Source organism: Leptonychotes weddellii, chromosome 4, assembly GCF_054177405.1.
Source record: "Leptonychotes weddellii isolate Sample4059 chromosome 4, ASM5417740v2, whole genome shotgun sequence".
Lineage (NCBI taxonomy): Eukaryota > Metazoa > Chordata > Mammalia > Carnivora > Phocidae > Leptonychotes > Leptonychotes weddellii.
In genome coordinates this window covers 46,394,854-46,413,504 of record NC_138372.1, presented here as the reverse complement: position 1 = coordinate 46,413,504, position 18,651 = coordinate 46,394,854, and the positions used below count along the sequence as shown (strand labels likewise).

The window sequence follows — 18,651 nt, the reverse complement described above, 5'->3', positions numbered from 1 at the left end:
TCAGTGTGCACAGTGTCAGCCTGCATGTGTCTAGTTGGCCTCGTTTAGTTCTTTGGAAATAACTGTACTTGTCTAAGTACAGAGGGCCACCTGACCGCACGTGGCACTGACCGAAAGGAGAGATCTGTCGGGCAAGAGGGAAGAGATCAGGCCTAATGTGCCAGCACCTTTAGGGGAAAAGCAACCCCAAGAAGCTACTACCCCCAGGTAGCACCTTCATTTGCGCCTTTTCTTTAACTTGTCCCTTTCCCTTCATTGCTTTTAGCTTCTCTTACCTGGAGCATGTCAGCCGGCTCCCATCTGGTCTCAGGGCCTTTGGTTTGCCCTTCTTCCAGTCCTCTGCGAGGACACTCTTTGTGACACCACCGTTGATTACCTGATGAGTAGAGTCAAGGCTTGTTGGTGTGCATGCAAGCTGCTCATGACCCGGTTCTTGCTGACCTTTCCAAATGTCTCCTTCTCCTGGTTCACCCTTCTCTACCATACATCACCCGCGCTTATAGAACCCCAGAATACTGTGGCATTCCATACCTCCGTGCCTTTGCACATTCTCCAACATGTGTCTAGAATCTGTCCTGGCTATTTATTGCTGCGCTACAAACACCCCAAAACTCAGTGGCTGAAAATAAGAATGTATTACTAACACAGGTTAGCTGAGTGGTTCTCACTCGTCTGTCATTGAAATCAGATGAGGGCTGGGGCCAGAGTCATCTGAAGGTTAATGCCTGGCACCTGGGCTAGGATGGCTGGAACAGCTTGGGCTGGCGAGGCAGCTCTCTCCCTCTTCCCACATCACCTCTCTATGGGGCTCTTTGGCTTCCCCACAGTATGGCAGGTCTCGGGGAAGTTGGACTTCGTACACGGCATCTGACCTTCCACTGAGAGGAACTTACTGGCTTCTTACGACCTAGCCTTGGAATTCTCTCAGCATCGTTTCTACCCTATTATTTTGGTCAAAGGAGTCACAGTCCAGCTCAGATTCGAAGGGGTGGAGAAACAGACTCCACCTCTCAGTGTGGGATTCCCTTGACTGTACAGAGAGGGTGGGAAGTGATGGTGGCCATCTTGGAGATAAACAGCTACAATGTCTTTCACCCTCTTGTTCTGGCAAGTTCCTGTTTGTTCATTTTATGCCCAGTCTTATGTCACTTTTGTGAAGTCATCCCTCTCCTCCCAAGGCAGAATTAACCTCCTGAAGAAACTGGGAAAATAAGTCAGGAAGGCTGTCTTTTGGGCATATCTGTTACCATCCTTGGCACACCATGTTGTACCTACTGGTGTTTCTCCTACTTGACCATACATTTTTTTGAGGGCAGGTCTGTACCTAATTTATGTTTGGGTCCTTAGGATCTAGCTTAGCAACCAACACATAGGTCTGCAAAAAAACAGTGGTTGAAGTGAGCAAATTGAATTACTACTATTTTGTAATTTCGCCCCTAGGGCCCATTACCCTCGGAACCAAGCAGTCAGTCAGTCACAGAGAATTTGTGGTGCTCCTCCTGTGTGCCCAGGCAAATTAGCTTCCATTATGGGGCTTCAGTTCTCTCTGTTTTGTGTTTCCACAAAGACAATAACTACAATATTGAGTATATATGGATTTTCATCATTGTTCAAAGCACTTTATATGTATGAATTAATCAGTTCTCACAAGAATCTCACCTTGCTGTTAGTATTCCCACTGTATAGATGATGAGACATAGGGAGGCTAAGTAATTTCCCCAAGAGCCGAAATACAGACCAGGCTTTTGACTCTGCATTCTTGATCTCTGTGCTGCCCACCATGTGCTCTCCTGAGCTAAGCATTTTGGGGGCATGTTTAACAGAATGTCACAGAGATAATAAGGGGGATTACATGAGAACAAACTGTTTAACCTGAAGAAGAGGCTACTTGGAGACAAGTCCTTATGGATTCAGTCAAAGGACTGACTTGTCCTCAGCATCCCCTGCCGGAGTCAAGAAAACCACTGGTGCCTTGGCGTGAGGGAGAACTTTCTCACCACAATGTCCCCTGACAGTCTGGGCTGCCCTGAAAAGTCATGAGTCCCACTTCTCTTGGAGGACGTAGGCTGATGTCCCTTTGACATGGCCCTTGTCCCTTACCACCTTTTATCCAGTCTGTGAAGAATGTGGTATTTCCTCACTTGACATGAGTTTTTGTTTTTTAAATATTTGTATTTACTTATTTGATAGAGAGAGATATAGTGAAAGAGGGAACACAAGCAGGGGGAGTGGGAGAGGGCGAAGCAGGCTTCCTGCTGAGCAGGGAGCCCGACATGGGGCTCAATCCCAGGACCCTGGGACCATGACCTGAGCCGAAGACAGACACTTAACGACTGAGCCACCCAGGCGCCCCTTGACATGAGTTTTTGAAAGTGAGGTTCATGTTTGTTAAGCATTAAGCAGCTTTCAGGTGCAAAAGAGCATGGGCTGTGCATGATTACACAATGCCAGTTCTCTCTGATCTTCATGTGCCTCAAGGCTCACCCAGATGAGGACGCTTACATAATGTAGAAGGCATAACTCCTTGATACCTCTGGCTTCAGCAAGATTTCCTAGTATCCGTTTGAGTAATGCGAGGTTCTGTCATAATGTCGAGGCAATTGTGTACCTTATCCTTCAAAACACTCAATATTCATAATTGCCAATTAGTACCCTGATCTGGCAGATTCCTGGCCACTTGAGTTCAGCCATTACATGACTCAAACCCAGAAAAACAGTATGAGACTATTTTATTTTGCTGGCCTGCCAGCAGATTCCACAGCAATAACTGAGATGAATACTGCAAATTAGAAACTATTTCCTCTACCTATTTCCTTGCAGACATTTTGCTAAGTACACACTGATTTAATAAACTGGATTCTCACCATGGCCGGAAGACTGTGAGCATCTCAGCTTAATTTAGAGACAGGGACATTTAGGAGAAGTCTCACGTGAGAGCATTAAGTCTAAATCACACATATTAGGCCTCACCACCCATAATTCTTATTAACATTGTGCTTCCTTTTTACATGTCTCCCAGCCAAAGACCAGTCCTCCTCTCAGGGGGATGAAGAGAAAGGCCCTCCAAAGAGCCACCCCTACTCTGTGGAGACCCCGTATGGCTTTCATCTGGACCTGGACTTCCTCAAGTACGTGGATGACATTGAGAAGGGAAACACCATCAGAAGGATTCCTATCCACAGAAGGGCCAAGCAGGCCAAGTTCAGCACCTTGCCTCGAAACTTCAGCCTCCCCGACAGCAGGGCTCGCCCCCATGCTGCTCTTCCCCACCAAAACTGGTCCCCAGTGGTGCCGAAGAAGGTGTCGCTGGGGACAGAGGAGCGAGCCCAGTCGCTGCCCCCTGGTGAACACCCGCAAGCCTCCGCCAGCGGGAGTGAGGTGAGCTACCACAGAAAGGCCCTACTGGCAGAGACAGCCAGACATTTGGAGGCTGGTGCGCCCAGGGAGGCCGAGCCAGCCCCCGGGAGTGGACGGCCCCAGCTCTTGAGAGCGTCCAGCATGCCAGCCACACTGCTACAAAACAGGGCCTCAGAGGACTCAAGCCTAAACTCAGGTCCCCCCACACCTCCGGCCCTCCCTCCACTTCAGGGTGAAGGCAGGGTCTGTGATGGTGCCTTTGGCCCTGCAGACGGATTTGCAGGTTTTCAGAACTCCACCCCACACGCAACAACGCAACCCAAAGTCAGAGAGTTTGGGGACGTGGTGCCAGGGATTCCAGAGCTGGTCCAGGAGGGCGCTGAGCCTCCTGAGGACGAAGATGAAGAGGAGGCTCCAAATCCCCTCTCTCTCCCAAGTCCTCCCGTCTTATCCCAGGATGCACTTGTTGTTCTGGAGGATGAAGAAGACGAACACAAAACCAGAGAAGCAGAGGTGGTGGTCACCCCTGGCTCCCCAACACCCAGCCCCCCACCGCTGCCATCACCCATTCCTGAGAATGAGTTCCCCCTAGAAGAAATCGAGCTCAACATCAGCGAGATCCCACCCCCACCACCTGTGGAAATAGATGTGAGGAGCATTGGCATCCGGGTCACGGAGGAAAGCCTGGGCCTCCCCGCGGTGGATCCCCAAAGCATCTCCAGCCTGAAGCAACGGCTCTCTGCCCTCGAGGGTGAGCTGTCTGGAAGAACCGAGGGACTGGCCCAGGTCAGAGCTGCCCTCCAGCAGCAGGAGGAGGAAATCAAGGCCAGAGGGCAGAGGATTCAAGAGCTAGAACACACTGTAGCTCGACTGGCAGAAAAGCTTAGCCACGAGAACACCAGAGACATTCGGGGCCACGCTGACGCCATGGTCAACACTGACCCCCTGCATGGACTCTTGCCTAGGGAGTCCTGTGACAAGAGCATTGAGGTCAACCTTGTGGGCAGCACAGGATCTGAAAGCTGGAGGGCCAGAGGACAGGAGAATGGCCTCTCAGGGGGGCAGGCCAGCCACAAACGGGGGGATCGGAGCCCAGCAGAATTCGTGCCACCCCCACAGCTGTCACTGCCACAAGGACCTGAGGTGGTCCTCGCCCCCTCTTTACCTAGCTGCCTCTCCACTGAGCTGAGGATCGAAGAAGCAGGCCCTGAGCAGGAGGGAAGCCCTCAGGTAGGAGCCGAGGGTCTGGGCGGGGGAGCAGGGCACTCTTCATGGAGCAGCGACAGAAAGACGCCCCCAGCAGCAGCGCGAGAGGAGACCAGCTCAGAGTTGCCGGGGAAGGAGCACCCGGGGAGGCCACCAAGCTCGCCCACAGATGCCACTATCGGCCAATACGTTAAGAAGATCCAGGAACTCCTGCAGGAGCAGTGGAGCTGCCTGGAGCACGGGTACCCGGAGCTGGCCAGCGCCATCAAGCAGCCCGCCTCCAAGCTCAGCAGCATCCAGAGCCAGCTGCTGAGCTCCCTCAACCTGCTGCTGTCCGCCTACTCGGCCCACGCTCCACCCCAGAGGGAGCCCCCGGCCCCCTCTGCCTCCCCGCCCACGGGTAAATACTGGTGCCCAAGGCAGGGAGCCATTTCTCCTTTACCTGACGAGTCAAAGGGAATAAGGGTTTGAATTGCATGTGTATATTTTTCAAAAGGTTCAAGCACCTCCAGGAACCCAGTGGAAGAAACGCCGATCTATGTAACAGTGGAGGCCCTGTGCCCCTACTCTTGTCCTGGCTCTAAGGCTGGGACTGACTGCAGGGCCACCACATATAGCTGGCACAGATAGCACAGGGCACAAAGATGCCAGCCAGGAAGGCACACGGGGGCTGAAATTCAGCCCCCACTCACTTGCCAAGTCTGCAGCACCGTGTCCACCCGGGCGGCGCCCGTTTCTCACTTGCGTAGCATGAAGGCAATGTCTAGGGCAAGACGGGCCCTGGCTGTGCGTGCTCTAATCCTCAGCCTCCCTTCATTGTTTCCTGGGCTCTTGCCTTCCTGTGGTCCTCTCTGGTTCTTGCATTTAGGGGTTCGCTCTAGCCTGGTTTTGAAGGAGCACTGTATTGAGATCTGAAATATTCCACTGAATATTTTCTGTGTGTGCATGTGCGTGTGCGTGTGTGTGTGTAGGAGAGAGACTGAATGCTACATGTGGAAGTCGACCCTTGGGCTGAGCAGCACTTCTCTTGTAACAAGTTACACGCTCCTTTCTGTTGAGTAAAGTGGAACCATATTTTGCTTTGCTCAACGAGCAGTGTGCAAGCCTGCGTCCTGCTGCAGATCACGAATGGGCTGCTTTTTTCATTATTTCGGTGCTAATTCCAGTCTTGCCCATTGGAAAATGCCTCCGATACCTTTGAGCACAGCAAAAAAGACGTGCTCTTGCTCACGCGTCTGCCATGCCTACCCCACTTCCCAGGTGTCAAGTGGCACGTAAGCCAGGAAAGACCGCGGAGGTGCCCTCGGGCCGAGGTGGGCGCGGGAACAGGAGTCGTGTGTATGGGGTTCTGCGCCTGCCCCGCCGTTCACTGAGCAAGTCGGCTAAGACAGGGACAGTGATGGCACACACAGCTCTTCTGGAAGAGTGCTCCAGGAACTCCACTCTGTCATCCACACACAGAGGGGCTTGTGAACAGGGACAGTTGGGCTGGTGTTGACTAGAAGGCCGGGCCTCCTCAAAGACCTTCACAATATCTGATTTACATGATCTAGATCTCTGTCCCTTTCTACCTCCTCCCATGCCTTCAGCCTGTCTCCCCTCAAAGCAAGAGTCCCGGTTTTGCTGCATTCTGGGACATCCCCAAGATCATTCTAACCTGTGATGTTGTGTCTACCTAGAGATCTCCCCGTCGACCAGCCTTAAATCCATAATGAAAAAGAAAGACTATGGCTTCCGTGCAGGAGGTAATGGGACCAAAAAGAACCTTCAGTTTGTTGGGGTTAACGGTGGGTAAGCATCGCTCATGAAGCCCAGACTGCCCCCCTCCACACTACCTATCCCGCTGTTGTCCTTAGCACTCTCTTTTCCTAGGGGGAAGCATCTGGTTTCCATTTTTCTTCAAGGGAATTAGCGGCCCTTGAAAACTCCATCTTGGGTTTGCATGTGTTTGGCTCCTTGCCAGCTGTGGTGGTCTGTTGGATCCTGGGCTTTTAATGTCTCGGCTTTGGTGTCCCTGGGGACAGGGTTCCAGGTGGCTTCTGGGAGTTTGGGGAGCACATGGGCCCTTTACAGAAGACATTTAATCTGAACCATAACAGTGAAAGCAGGACAAACTCTTAATTTGTTGAACTTCAAATTTCATCCATTTAATTTTTTTTTTCTTCCTTTTACTAACTTCCTGCAAACCAAACCAGCATTTTTTAGGATGAAGAAAAACAACCAAGGTCTATTGACTCAGAACATGAACCAAACCTCATATATTCTAGAGAGTAAATCACTGGATTTATAATATTTTCTAAATCATTCAACAAACATTTATTAAATGCCGACAAATGTGTTAGGTGTCAGGGATAAAAAAAGTCAAATAAATCCTTGGTCCCTGCCTTTAGCTCATGGTTTGGACAGGGCAGAGATAAGACACCGATCTGCTGAGATGAATTCTAGTAAAGAAGGGAGCGTGGGCCCAAAGGAGGGGCACCGGACCCAGCCAGTGGTGGGCCCCGGAGGTCGGAATCCCTGCTAGTGTGGGTCAGACCAGAAGGAAGACACCAGATTTAAACAAGGGTGACGTCACTGTTGCAGGCTCTGTGAGGAAAATGTCAGAAATAATGACATGGGATGTCACAGGAGAGTCGCTGTTGCCATTCCCACTGACGTCAGACTCTGTGAACCCAGGAGAAGCAGGTCCTATCTCTCCCCTGCCCCTGGCAGTGCCCGCCCCGTGCCCAAACCTGGAAGTCCATCCATAGCTATTGCTGACCCCATTGTCTACCATCGACTCCCGCCTGTCTTCCCTAAAATGTGCCAAGTGGGGCCCATCGTGGGGCCCTTGCATTTGCTCTCTGTCCTTCCTTCTGTCTCCCCACCGCCCTTAAAGTGCCCGTCCCAGATATTCTTCAGTATTTGTCGCTTTAGTGCAATGGTTCTCAACCTTGGCCACACCTTGGAAACCCTGAGGGAGCTTTAAACATACCAATGCCTGAGTTCCCCCCCACCCCCAAAAACTCTGGCTTCATTAGGCTGGGGTGCTGTGCAGATACTGGGAATGTATACACCCTCAAGTGATTATAATGGGCAGCCAAGGTGAAAAACTTCTGCTCTAATTAACGTAGGGCCTCCTCCCATTACTCTAGTCCATGGTCCTTTATTATTTTATTCATTGTTCTTATCACTATCTAATTATCTTGTTTACATGTTTGTTTTCTGTTTTTCTCTACTAGAAATAGAAGCTCAGTTAGGACAGGGACTTTGGTATAGCATTTAGAACAGAGGATGGCACACAGTCGGAGCTCGATAAATTTCTGTTGAATGAATGAATGGGCTTCCAGGTGAAGTTTTTATGGAAGCAACTGTAAGAGAAGAACTGCCTGGTAAACATAATATGTCCCCCCTTCTCTTAGTCACAAAAGCAAAAGGTTGTTCCAAGCACGACAGAGGACGAAATATCTGTGGTTTAAACAAGACAGAATGTGAGCATGCCAAGGAGCAGCCTGGCTCTGCAAATCCAGTGAGCATGGGGGCCTTACATAGGGGCCAGCATCCAGAGAAAGGGCCTAAGGGGGTTCAATGGAAGCTGTGGCCACTGGTCTCCCCTGGTCTCTGTGGCCCCAGAGCCTGAAATCTTCATCTTAACTGCAGAATCCTCTATCAGGGGGTCTCCTGTTGACCATCAGCAGAAGGATCCATAAATCTGCCAGGACTTCCCTCCACCGTCTGTGGTCTGCCACCTCAATGGAGTCGCACAAAATTGAACCTAAGGATCACTGCTGGGGAGGGTGGACCACGAGGCAAGGGGGCCATGCCCTTGCTTTTGCTGTTGCAAGCAGTAGCTGAATAGGCCGCAGCCAGGACATGCAGATGCTGGGTTCAGGCACCCTGACTGTTCGTGTTTCCTATGGAACACTGCTGGGAAGAGACACAGATGGGTCCTCCCATGTCAGGTGTAAGCCTGGCTGGAACAGGGGGGGAGAAAGGGAAGCTTCACAATCACCCAGAGACGTGAAGATCTGTCCGTCAACTCCAAGAATTCAGGGTGGGAGTGGGGGGTGTTTGCCTACATCTGGGCCCCTCTCTAGACAACACGTTAGGACTCCAGAAGCAACTGCTTCTGTGAGAATCTTGGACGGCTTATCTGGATCATCCGAATGCATAGGCCAATTAGGGCATGGGCTATTTGTGTGTTCCCTGCAAACAGCTTAATTATCTTTTCTCCCCAAGTGGCGTCCGGTGTCAGGCCACAGCTCTTGACCACATCTTTCTCTGACATACGGTTCCTGGGAATCCCCTCACCCAGGCGTGCAGATACAGAGAATGGAGGATGTGGTTAGCAAGCTGGGGATTATTATCTGAAGCCCTCTGAAGCCCACCTGGTTCTTATTTGTGTTGACCTGGACACTGGGCAGGAAACACAAAACGAGTGACCTTTGTCTCCTTCTCCAGCTACGAGACCACCTCAAGTGAGGAGACCAGCGGTGAGGACAGCTCCCCGGAAGATGTGTCAGACAGTGAGGCAGAGAAGAAATGTGATGGCCCAGAACATAGGCGGGGCAAGGAGGCCCACCCTGCCTGCAAGGCTGGGCTGAGCATCCCCGAGGGCGCCAGCACCACAGGCCAGGAAAGTGGGCCTGGGGAAGAAGTCCCCCATCCCAAGGCTGAGAGGTGAGTCAGATGGGTACAGATGGGGGCACCTGATCTCTGGGAAAGAGCAAGGGCACTACTTCATCCTTTTATTCTATTCTATTTGTTCATTTGTTCATTCATCTTTCTATCCATTCACCAGTATTTCCGGAGTTTCTGATCTATGCCAGCCACAGACGTGACTCCCGCCCTCGTGGGATATACCGTCACACACAGAGCTCTGCATGTAAAGCTAACATCGTCCCAGGCCTGGAAATGTGAAGGACTTTACATGTACTACAATCCTTTTAATTATCCTGCAAAGTAGAAATTATTATAATCCCCACTTTACAGATGTGGAAAAGAGGCTTAGAGAAGTTAAGGGACACAGCCGAGTGGGACTTCTGACCAGGTCTTGTCTGATTCTCACCCACATGCTTTTCTGCCTATCCTGTTGGCCATGTTTTTTTAATATTTTTTTTTATTTTTATTAACATATAACGTATTATTTGTTTCAGGGGTACAGGTCTGTGATTCATCAGTCTTACACAGTTCACAGCGCTCACCATAGCACGTACCCTCCCCAGTGTCCATCACCCAGCCACCCCATCCCTCCCACCCCCCTCCACTCCAGCAACCCTCAGTTTGTTTCCTGAGATTAAGAGTCTCTTATGGTTTGTCCCCCTCTCTGGTTTCATATTGTTCCGTCCCTTCCCCTATGATCCTCTGTCTTGTTTCTCAAACTCCTCGTATCAGTGAGCTCATATGATAATTGTCTTTTCCTGTTGGCCATGTTGACATAATCCCATCTTTTAAAGAGGTGTGAGGTCATGTCACGTGATGAAAAGCAGCCCTGTCTTTGAGGCTGGACACACGTGGGTTCAAATCCCATGTCTGCCATCATGTTCCTTTACACAGGCGCCTAAATTGTACTTGCCTCAGATTCCTCATCTTTAGTATGTGGGTAACAGCCACCTGATAGGTTTGATCTGGGGACTGGATGAGAAAAAGTATGTGAAATGCCTAGCACAGTGCCTACCACAGAGCAGGCTCTCAAGAAATAGTAGGGGGGCACCTGGGTGGCTCAGTCAGTTAAGTGTCTGACTCTTGACCTCAGCTCAGGTCTTGATCTCAGGGTCATGAGTTTAAGTGCCACATTGGGCTCCACGCTGGGTGTGGAGGCTACTTAAAAGAAAAAGAAAAAGTAGTAGAAATAAGGATAGTAAGTCCCATTACCAACATTGCCCCCCTCAGCCGGGGGGGAGTGGCGAGCAGTGAATGGGGGCTCACTGGTAAGCAGGTCCACAGGGCTGCTCAACATAGCAGCACTGTAGAGACATGCTGAGGGCAGAGCTTCCTGGTGACCAGGGCCATCAAGTCCCACCCCGGGATGGTCTGTCTGCTCTTACACTAACACAGGAAGAGTGCTCAGCACCTAGAGCACCCCAGCTTAACTGAGTTTCATTGTATTGACTCTATTAGCTTGATGGTATTCTTCATGGAAGAATAACCTGAAAAAAATTGCTGGTAGGGATTGGGTTCTCTGGATTTTTCAAGTCACTTAGGCAGGAAATGTTTTATCCAAAGTCAGGAAGACAGCCTTCCCTTTTCCCAGCATGTCAGGAATTGCAGTTAGTCCCATGGCCCCCAGAATGCTTTGGTGATCTGCTCCCGCCTCCTGAAAACAGCAGGATAAAAAGGGCAATGTGCTTGACTCACTCTTCAGCAGAGTTCAGAGGCCAAGCCTCATTGTCAGGAGGCTGCATTCAGCGGAATGCCCCTTGCCTGGGAAGTGGCCCAGTGTGGGTGCTTCAGCTGCTGAGAATCGAAAGTCAAGCTGGGGGATTACTTTCTTTTATATTAATATGAAAACTGATATAGATATATGTATTTTTTTCTTTAGATATAAACCCTCAGAAGAATTCCTCAATGCATGCCGGGCATTGAGCCAACATCTGCCAGAAACTGGGGCCACCACCAACCAACTCTTGGTACTGTGATTTTTCACTGTCATGGAAGGATGTCCCTACTGTTTAAGCTGTTAGTTCCAACTGGGTGACTTTGGTCCCTTGCCTGAGGCAGCGGTGTGGATGTGCATGGAATCCCTTTCCTCTGGGTGCCCTCCTTTGCCCAAACTCTGCTGCTGGGGTGATGATAATTATGCTGGGAGACAGGACCTGATGCATATGCATCAGGGAGCAGCCTGGCGCTCAGAGGCACTACGGAGCGTTATCAGGCATTGCACCTGAAAGTCCAGCATAAAACCATATGTGGCTTCAAAACCAAACCAAACCTTGTGTGGCTTGGGCTCAAAATCACCTCACAACTGGAGAGAACTATGGGCAGAGTGAAGAGTACATGGAATGGGAACCAGGGGTTCTAGTCCCAGGACAGCTGCTGGTGAGATATTGAGCAAGTCATTTCACCGCTCAGAGCTTGTTTCCTCATTAATAAAATGAAGGTGGGTGGTGGGCAGCATGTCTTCATTACCCTCAAGCCCTGGTATTTAATTCTGTAGTCTTTACTGTGTTGTTGTTGTTTTAAGATTTTATTCATTTATTTGCCAGAGAGAGAGAGAGAACACAAGCAGGGGGAGCGATAGGCAGAGGGAGAAGCAGGCTCCCCGCTGAGCAAGGAGCCCGATGCGAGACTCGATCCCAGGACCCTGGGATCATGACCCGAGCCAAAGGCAGACGCTTAGCCGACTGAGCCACCCAGGCGTCCCTTTACTCTGTTTTTCAACACGAACCTCTGGGTCAAGAGACCAAAAGCAAAAAAAATACATCTGCTTGCTCCTTTAACACCTTCATGGCCCACAAGGAATTAAACATGTAGCCATTAGGTTTTACTTTTATTCAAGAGATCCTGGCGCAGACACATATTCCCAAGTCAGGAGAGCCAACTGGTAGGCCCCGACGTGTAAGAGCCTATAAGCATTTTTAAAGCCCATTTTGTTCTCCTTTGCAGGAGGGCCTTAGGGATAAAAAAAAACAATTAATTCAGCCCAACCCATTTTGATTATTTTATCTTAGCTGATTTCGCAAAACAAAAACAAAAACAACCAGTATGTGATGTGAATGTTGATCGAAACTCCTGTTAATCTTAAATGAATTACAGAATTAAGCTTTATGTTCCTTAATATTAGGATCTTTCTCCAGATTCTCCTGAAGATTCCACAGGAAAGGGAGATATTCTGATATATAAAGTGTTTCAGCCACAAAAGATTCCACTGTTTCTGCCTAGAAAAGTGATAGGGGAGGGAAGTCTGGCTGGCTCAGTTGGTAGAGCATGCAACTCGATCTCGAGGTCGTGAGTTCAAGCCCCAAGTTGGGCATAGAGTTTACTTAAAAATAAAATTAAAATTAAAAAGAAAAGAAAAGCAATAGAGGATGTGCAAACCTGACACCACACCCATATTAGGATCAAAGTACCCCTTCCCCCACCCCACCTTAGAGACAAAGCAGGTTGTACAAGGGCCTCACTCTATAGAGCCATGGGAGCTTAGGGACCCAGCCCTGTTTCATCCCCATTTTGTAGATGGGACAGGTAAGGTTCAAAAAGACTATATGACTTCGAAGGTCACACAGCTGAGCTGGGACTTAAGCCTGGCCACGTGGGTTTAGTGACTCCAAATCCAGTTCCTTTCCAGAATGAGTGTGAAATCACATCCCCACGCTTTCTCCTCCGCTTCAGATAAATAACTTAAACATGTTCTATTTTAAACATGTAACACATGAGTAACACACAGAGTTGATGTCATTCGCTCTGGAACTCTCCTCATTCATGGTTCCAAAGGAGCTACATACTGCAGATAGTGGGGTCCGGCCAGGGTTGTTAAACCATTTTTTCTGAAGGTTCTAGCAAAGCTTAAAAGCCAAAAATAATTCAAGCACAGCTGTTTGGGTTTTATTTCTAGCACCACTTGGGTATGTTGTTTATCTTAGCCTTCAGCGTGCGTCTTCCCCATTAGTAAAATGTTGTGACTTGCTAGCTATGCCTATTAAGAACGCACAAAAGTCCTGGTAGGGTCCGGGCTAAGGTCAATACAGGCTGGCTATATGTGTGTGAAAGACAGGGCCTTGGTTATGCTGTACATACAGGGGTGTGATCAAAACGCACAGTAGATTCAAAGTGTCACCTGGAAAAACGCTTTGTCACTGGTATTGTTTGCTCTCCCAGACCTCTTTCTACCTCACGTGGGGGGCTGTTCGCACAGGTTCCAACCCACCCCCTGCCCCAGCTCTGACCCCTCCAGGAGTAGGTCACGTGGAGTTGGAGGGAGCTGAGGGACAGAGGTGGACGCATCCAAAGCTGACTTCTCCCAGTGGAAGCTAACAGCCCAGCTGGAGCTCCCCAGGCCAGGTGACCTCCTGGATTTGGAATCTGTTGGTATTTCAGAGGCAGAGCTTGAACACCCTCCGTCAAGAGTGGTTCCGCGTCTCCAGCCGGAAGTCGTCGAGCCCTGCTGTGGTGGCTGCCTACCTCCGAGGGGTCCGGCCCCACTCCCCACACTTCCTGCAGCTGCTGGTGAACTTGGCTGATGGCAATGGGAACACGGCCCTTCACTATAGCGTGTCCCACTCCAACTTCTCTGTGGTGAAGCTGCTGCTGGAGACAGGTCAGAAATGGTTGCGTCTGCTCAGTCTGGGTTCCTCCTTGAAGGGCCATTTTGGTACCCACTTCCTTCCAGCATGAGATTCTTCACTGTCCTGAGCTCCTGCTGTATTCTAGAACTGGACTAGACCACCATGCCTTTATTATGGCACTTATTCTTCACAACACCCTTGTGATGGAGGTGTCATTATCCTCATGTTGCTGTGTGGGACAACATCATGCAGCCTAGGAGTGACAGTGTGGACAGATGGGTGATGGGGCTGGCTGAAGGCGTGTCCAGGCCCAATGGCATCTGTGAGTTTAGGAAGGTTGTATGAGGGATATCTAGGAGGGAACCAATAAGAGATATAAAACCCCAAATGATCTCTATGGATTAGGCCCTCTGCTGAGCACTTGGCATATGAGATCTTGTTTAATCCTCAAAACTCCTGTTAATTGGGATGATTATCCCTGTTTTGTAGATGATGAAAGTGACGCTCAGAAAAGTCAACAGACTTTTGTGTGATCCTGAGAGCACGCAATGACTCAGTGTGTTGCTGGGGTTTAAAGGTGATACCATTGGTTTGTTCTTCTCATTCCTGGCATCCAGGAATTGGAGCACATGCTAGATCTGTAACCCTTACTTAGGAGGCCGGAGGAGAAGTTTAAATGAGCATCAGGAAGTCTGAATTCCAGATCCAACAGCTTTCCCCCAACTTGGATCTTACCCACGCTTGCTTAAATGCCTCCCACAGCTTTCCATTGCTCTAAGAATGAAAGGCAGCTTCCTCAGCCTGGCCTTCAGGAATCCCGGATGGCCTGGCTCCCACCTGCATTTGCTACCTCAATCATCACCATGCATCCTCCTTCCATCCACTCCAGTTACATGGCCTCCAACTCACCAAGTTCATTCCCTCCGTAGGACTGCTGCATTCTCTTTCTATCTGAATCCTTCTCCCTGAAGCCCTTCTCAGTCCTGGCTCCTTCTCATCATTCCAGTTCTCCAAAATTCTGTTAAGCAGTATTGAGGGCTTTTTACCTGAATGGAAAGGTGATGTACCTAATGACAGCCTAAAATTCTTTCTGCTTTCCACACCATCAGAGGAAGATAAAGTCACAACTCTAACATTGAGCCAATTGTACTAGATTTCAGTTCTTCATGGATTCATGGACACCGTAAAAGGGGTAGCTCAGTTGAGAAAGGCACATAATTAAATGGAACATACCTCTGTGTTCTGGGCATGCAGAGCCTCATCTTGAAGCAGCTTGGACTTGAAGCCGGTTAGAAGTCCTCCTGGTGGGCCAGGCCAGGCCAGAGAACAGACAACCTAAGCTTTGGTTGTTATACATTTCTGCTGGTGTCGACTGAGAATACATTCGGTTCTCCTCAACCCTAAAGTGATCTGGAAGCTTTCTGTTTATCATACTGATACAGCTAAAATAGCCATAAGCATAAAGTATAAAGGGGAGCTAGAGAATGGGCTGAAGGTACCATTACTTTCCTTCACTGTAGAAGGCCTGTTGAGGAGGCCATATTGGTCGCACTCTGAAACCTAGGCACGCAGTTGTGAGGCATCCAGAAAGCACATTACAGACTATAAGGGGCTACACAGAAGTGACTCTTCATGATTGAGTATAGAGCCAACAGGTGCACCTCTGCCACCTTAGTCCTCGGTGATGCACCTTCATTTTGCCAGAACTGGCGTTTGCCAGAACTCCTCCTACAGAGGAGAAAGCTTGCGGAATTGGAGCATGCTCAGTCAAGAGCCTTTCCCCTCGCCCCCAGGGACGGTTGGCTCACTCCCTGGTGGCTGCTCAGAAGCATCTGCTGTGAAAGTCCTGGGTCCTCAGCCCCTTTTCTGAGCCCCTGGGGAGGAGTCAGTCCTTACTCTACTGAGTTATAAGTCATGTTTCTGAAGAGACTAAAGAGAACTGTAACCTGAGGACTGTTTACACCTCTTAAAAGCAAACATCAAATAGTCATGAGAATAACAAGGCAATGCAGATATTCCCATCTTTCTCAGGGCAGAGCTGTGAGGCAGTGCATAGGGTTATATTTAGCTTTCATAGCCCAGCTGGTCATGACAGTGGTCAGAATGATTGTTTTGTATACAATGGCATCCTGACATCACAATGGCACATTTCTGAAAAATTGTTTGAGATGGCGTGGGGGAACTGTCAAACCAATATTGGTTTTTTACCCAAGAATAGAACTCATAAGTAGCCCAGACATTTTTTCATAAAAAAACAGATTTGTTACAATGAATACCTAAGTATTCATGAGCAAGTAGCAAGGCTATAAAAACAAGAATACTATTCTGGACAATAATAGTGAAATAGTTAATGCTTATTGAGTGTTTGTTATGTGCTAGGTGCAGTTCTAAGTGCTTTCAATATATTAACTCATTAAATTTTACAGTAACCCCACAGGTTCTATTATCACAGTAACCCCATAGGTTCTATTATTCTCCCCATTTTACAGAGGAAACGCTAAGAAAGGCTAAATGACTTGATCTACTGAGATAGTTTTTTATTGTCCAAAAGAGATACATAGGTTTTTCAGATAAGCAACAGTATGGGGAAGATTTTGTTTACCTCATGGTACCGCCCTTATGGGGTGGGATCGTTTATACAAGAGATAACAGGCTGATGATCTCCTATGTCGCCTTTGGTGGAGAGGGATATGAATGCATATCCCCAGGGTTACAAAGCAGACATTTCTTCTGAGTTCTCAACTAATACTTCATCTTAAAAATATGCTATTTTTCACTCTACTGTGAAATGTATTATTAATATAAACATGCATGGAGGCTTTTTTTCTCCCTCCATTTTTCAAACGAAATGGTTATTCCTGGAAGACTTCCTATGTTTATCCTGTGGCATTTTTCAGGCCCCCTGGTACACTGCCCAACATATCACTCGGCCTTTGGGAAAGACCTGAAGACTCAGCCGTCAGCTTAAGAGTTACACACAACATAGAGTAAAACCTAAAATGCACAGCTCTGGGTGCTGTGTGGCTGGGTGAGTGATGGGCTCTAGAGCCAGACAGACCTGCGTCCTGGTCTCATTTCACCTTTACTTGGGCAGTTGATGAAGCTTCAATGACCATCAGTGTCCAGAACACTGCTTTAGGAAATAATCATGATCATTGTACCCCTTGGCCATCTCTGGACCTACTACCATGGACCTTTCTTGCTGGGTAGCCTCAGAAAACTTGTAAAGAAAACTAGTCATTTTTAAAGGCCGCTACAAATGTAAACACTGACTCCACCACTGGGAAAAGACTGTTCTGTACCATGGCCTTTTAACCAGCAGGCAGTTGGCAGATGTTGATCAGGCTAAGCAGAAATTCACTTATTCTCCCTTGTGAGCTAGTCCAATGCCCAGTGCTCCCCTTGCAGGTGTCTGCAACGTGGACCATCCGAACCGAGCTGGCTATACTGCCGTGATGATCACTCCCTTGGCTTCTGCAGAGACCGACGAAGACATGGCTGTCGTCTGGAAACTCTTAAGAGAAGGAAACGTGAACATCCAAGCTACTCAGGTAGGAGGTGTGAACATGATCCCCTCTTTAATAAATATGGGTACCTCTCAGTTTTATTCTGCCAGTGGGGTGAGAAATTCCACAGAGATCCATGTAGAGTTTTTAACCCAAGAAGGCTGGGCCCTCCAAATGGCATCTGTCCAAAGCCTATACATTTGGTCTCCTCAAAAGCTTCTGAGATCCAGACAGGCTAGGATGGAGGTCAGTGAGCTTGTCATCTATGTCCTGGTCCACAACTGGGCAAAGTCCATCTGGATCTGGCTTCTTGAACGAAGTGATCCCACAGTTAGCACCAGCAGGAGAAGGCATGAAAAGGCTGAAAGCATTTGCTAGTTGGTTGCATAGGAAGCCCCTGCAGGTGACCCACCTCAATCATGAATTAGAAAACAGTTCAGAGGGTTGGCATGTCTCTGTTCAGCTTCCGGGCCCCTCTACTTGACAGCACAGAGTAGGGGTCTGGTCCTTAGCCAGTAGGGCTTTGCATTAGACAAGGCTCCATAGAGAACAAGGGGAACTCTTCAAAAGACCACATACCCATCTTTGACCAATATGAGAACAACAGGGTGCATGCAACTCTCCTTCCCCGCCCACCTCCCCAGAGTGATCAGAGAGGTAGCCTAACTATCAAGAACTGTGAAGGGTGTGAGATTGTACTCTACCTTAATGTTAACAAGTTGGCATGCTACAGTGTCATGAATGCTGGTAGAAGACATGAAACTCCTGTGCCAGAGACAAAGGACAGTGTATTATTCACAGCAAGAAGAGTAGTCAGAGCATTGGTATTTATACCAGTTCTCTGAGCCCCAATTCCCAATTCCCATAGGGCAGTGTGAGGATGGCCAGATCCCTTTGCATAGAGTGGGTTATATTACTGGAGAGGAACCTTGAGCGTAGGGAACCTGAATCTTTTATACTGGATAGTGAGTATGTCTGCCCTCTGTTTTGGAGAAGATAGTATCTCTCTCTTCCAAGGCTGTTCACTGTACCAGCATCTTTAAAAAGACTGTCTAAATTATCATGATTTCATTCATATGTGGAATTTAAGAAATAAAAGAGAGGATCATTGAGGAAGGGAGGGAAACTAAAACAAGACGAAAACAGAGAGGGAGACAAACCGTAAGAGACTCCTAATCATAGGAAAGAAACTGAGGGTTGGGGAGGGGAAGGGGGTGGGGGGATGGGGTAACTGGGTGATGGGCATTAAGGAGGTCATGTGATGTAATGAGTACTGGGTGTTATAAAAGACTTATGAATCACTGACCTCTACCTCTGAAACTAATAATACACTGTATGTTAATTAATTGAATTTAAATAAATTTTTAAAAACCCCAAAA

General features: G+C 48.6%; 1 protein-coding gene across 4 annotated transcripts in view; it reads left to right on the top strand.

Moving 5' to 3' along the window:
- KANK4 (KN motif and ankyrin repeat domains 4) overlaps window positions 1–18,651 on the top strand; it is a 66,328-nt gene that overhangs the window by 37,170 nt on the left and 10,507 nt on the right. For all 4 annotated transcript variants that reach the window (XM_031027715.2, XM_081818529.1, XM_006732900.3 and 1 more), the window contains exons 3-8: window positions 3,020–4,963; window positions 6,243–6,354; window positions 9,004–9,222; window positions 11,084–11,171; window positions 13,579–13,798; window positions 17,175–17,317. In XM_031027715.2, coding sequence (XP_030883575.2) covers window positions 3,020–4,963; window positions 6,243–6,354; window positions 9,004–9,222; window positions 11,084–11,171; window positions 13,579–13,798; window positions 17,175–17,317 — 2,726 coding nt within the window. The remainder of the gene's footprint in view (window positions 1–3,019; window positions 4,964–6,242; window positions 6,355–9,003; window positions 9,223–11,083; window positions 11,172–13,578; window positions 13,799–17,174; window positions 17,318–18,651) is intronic.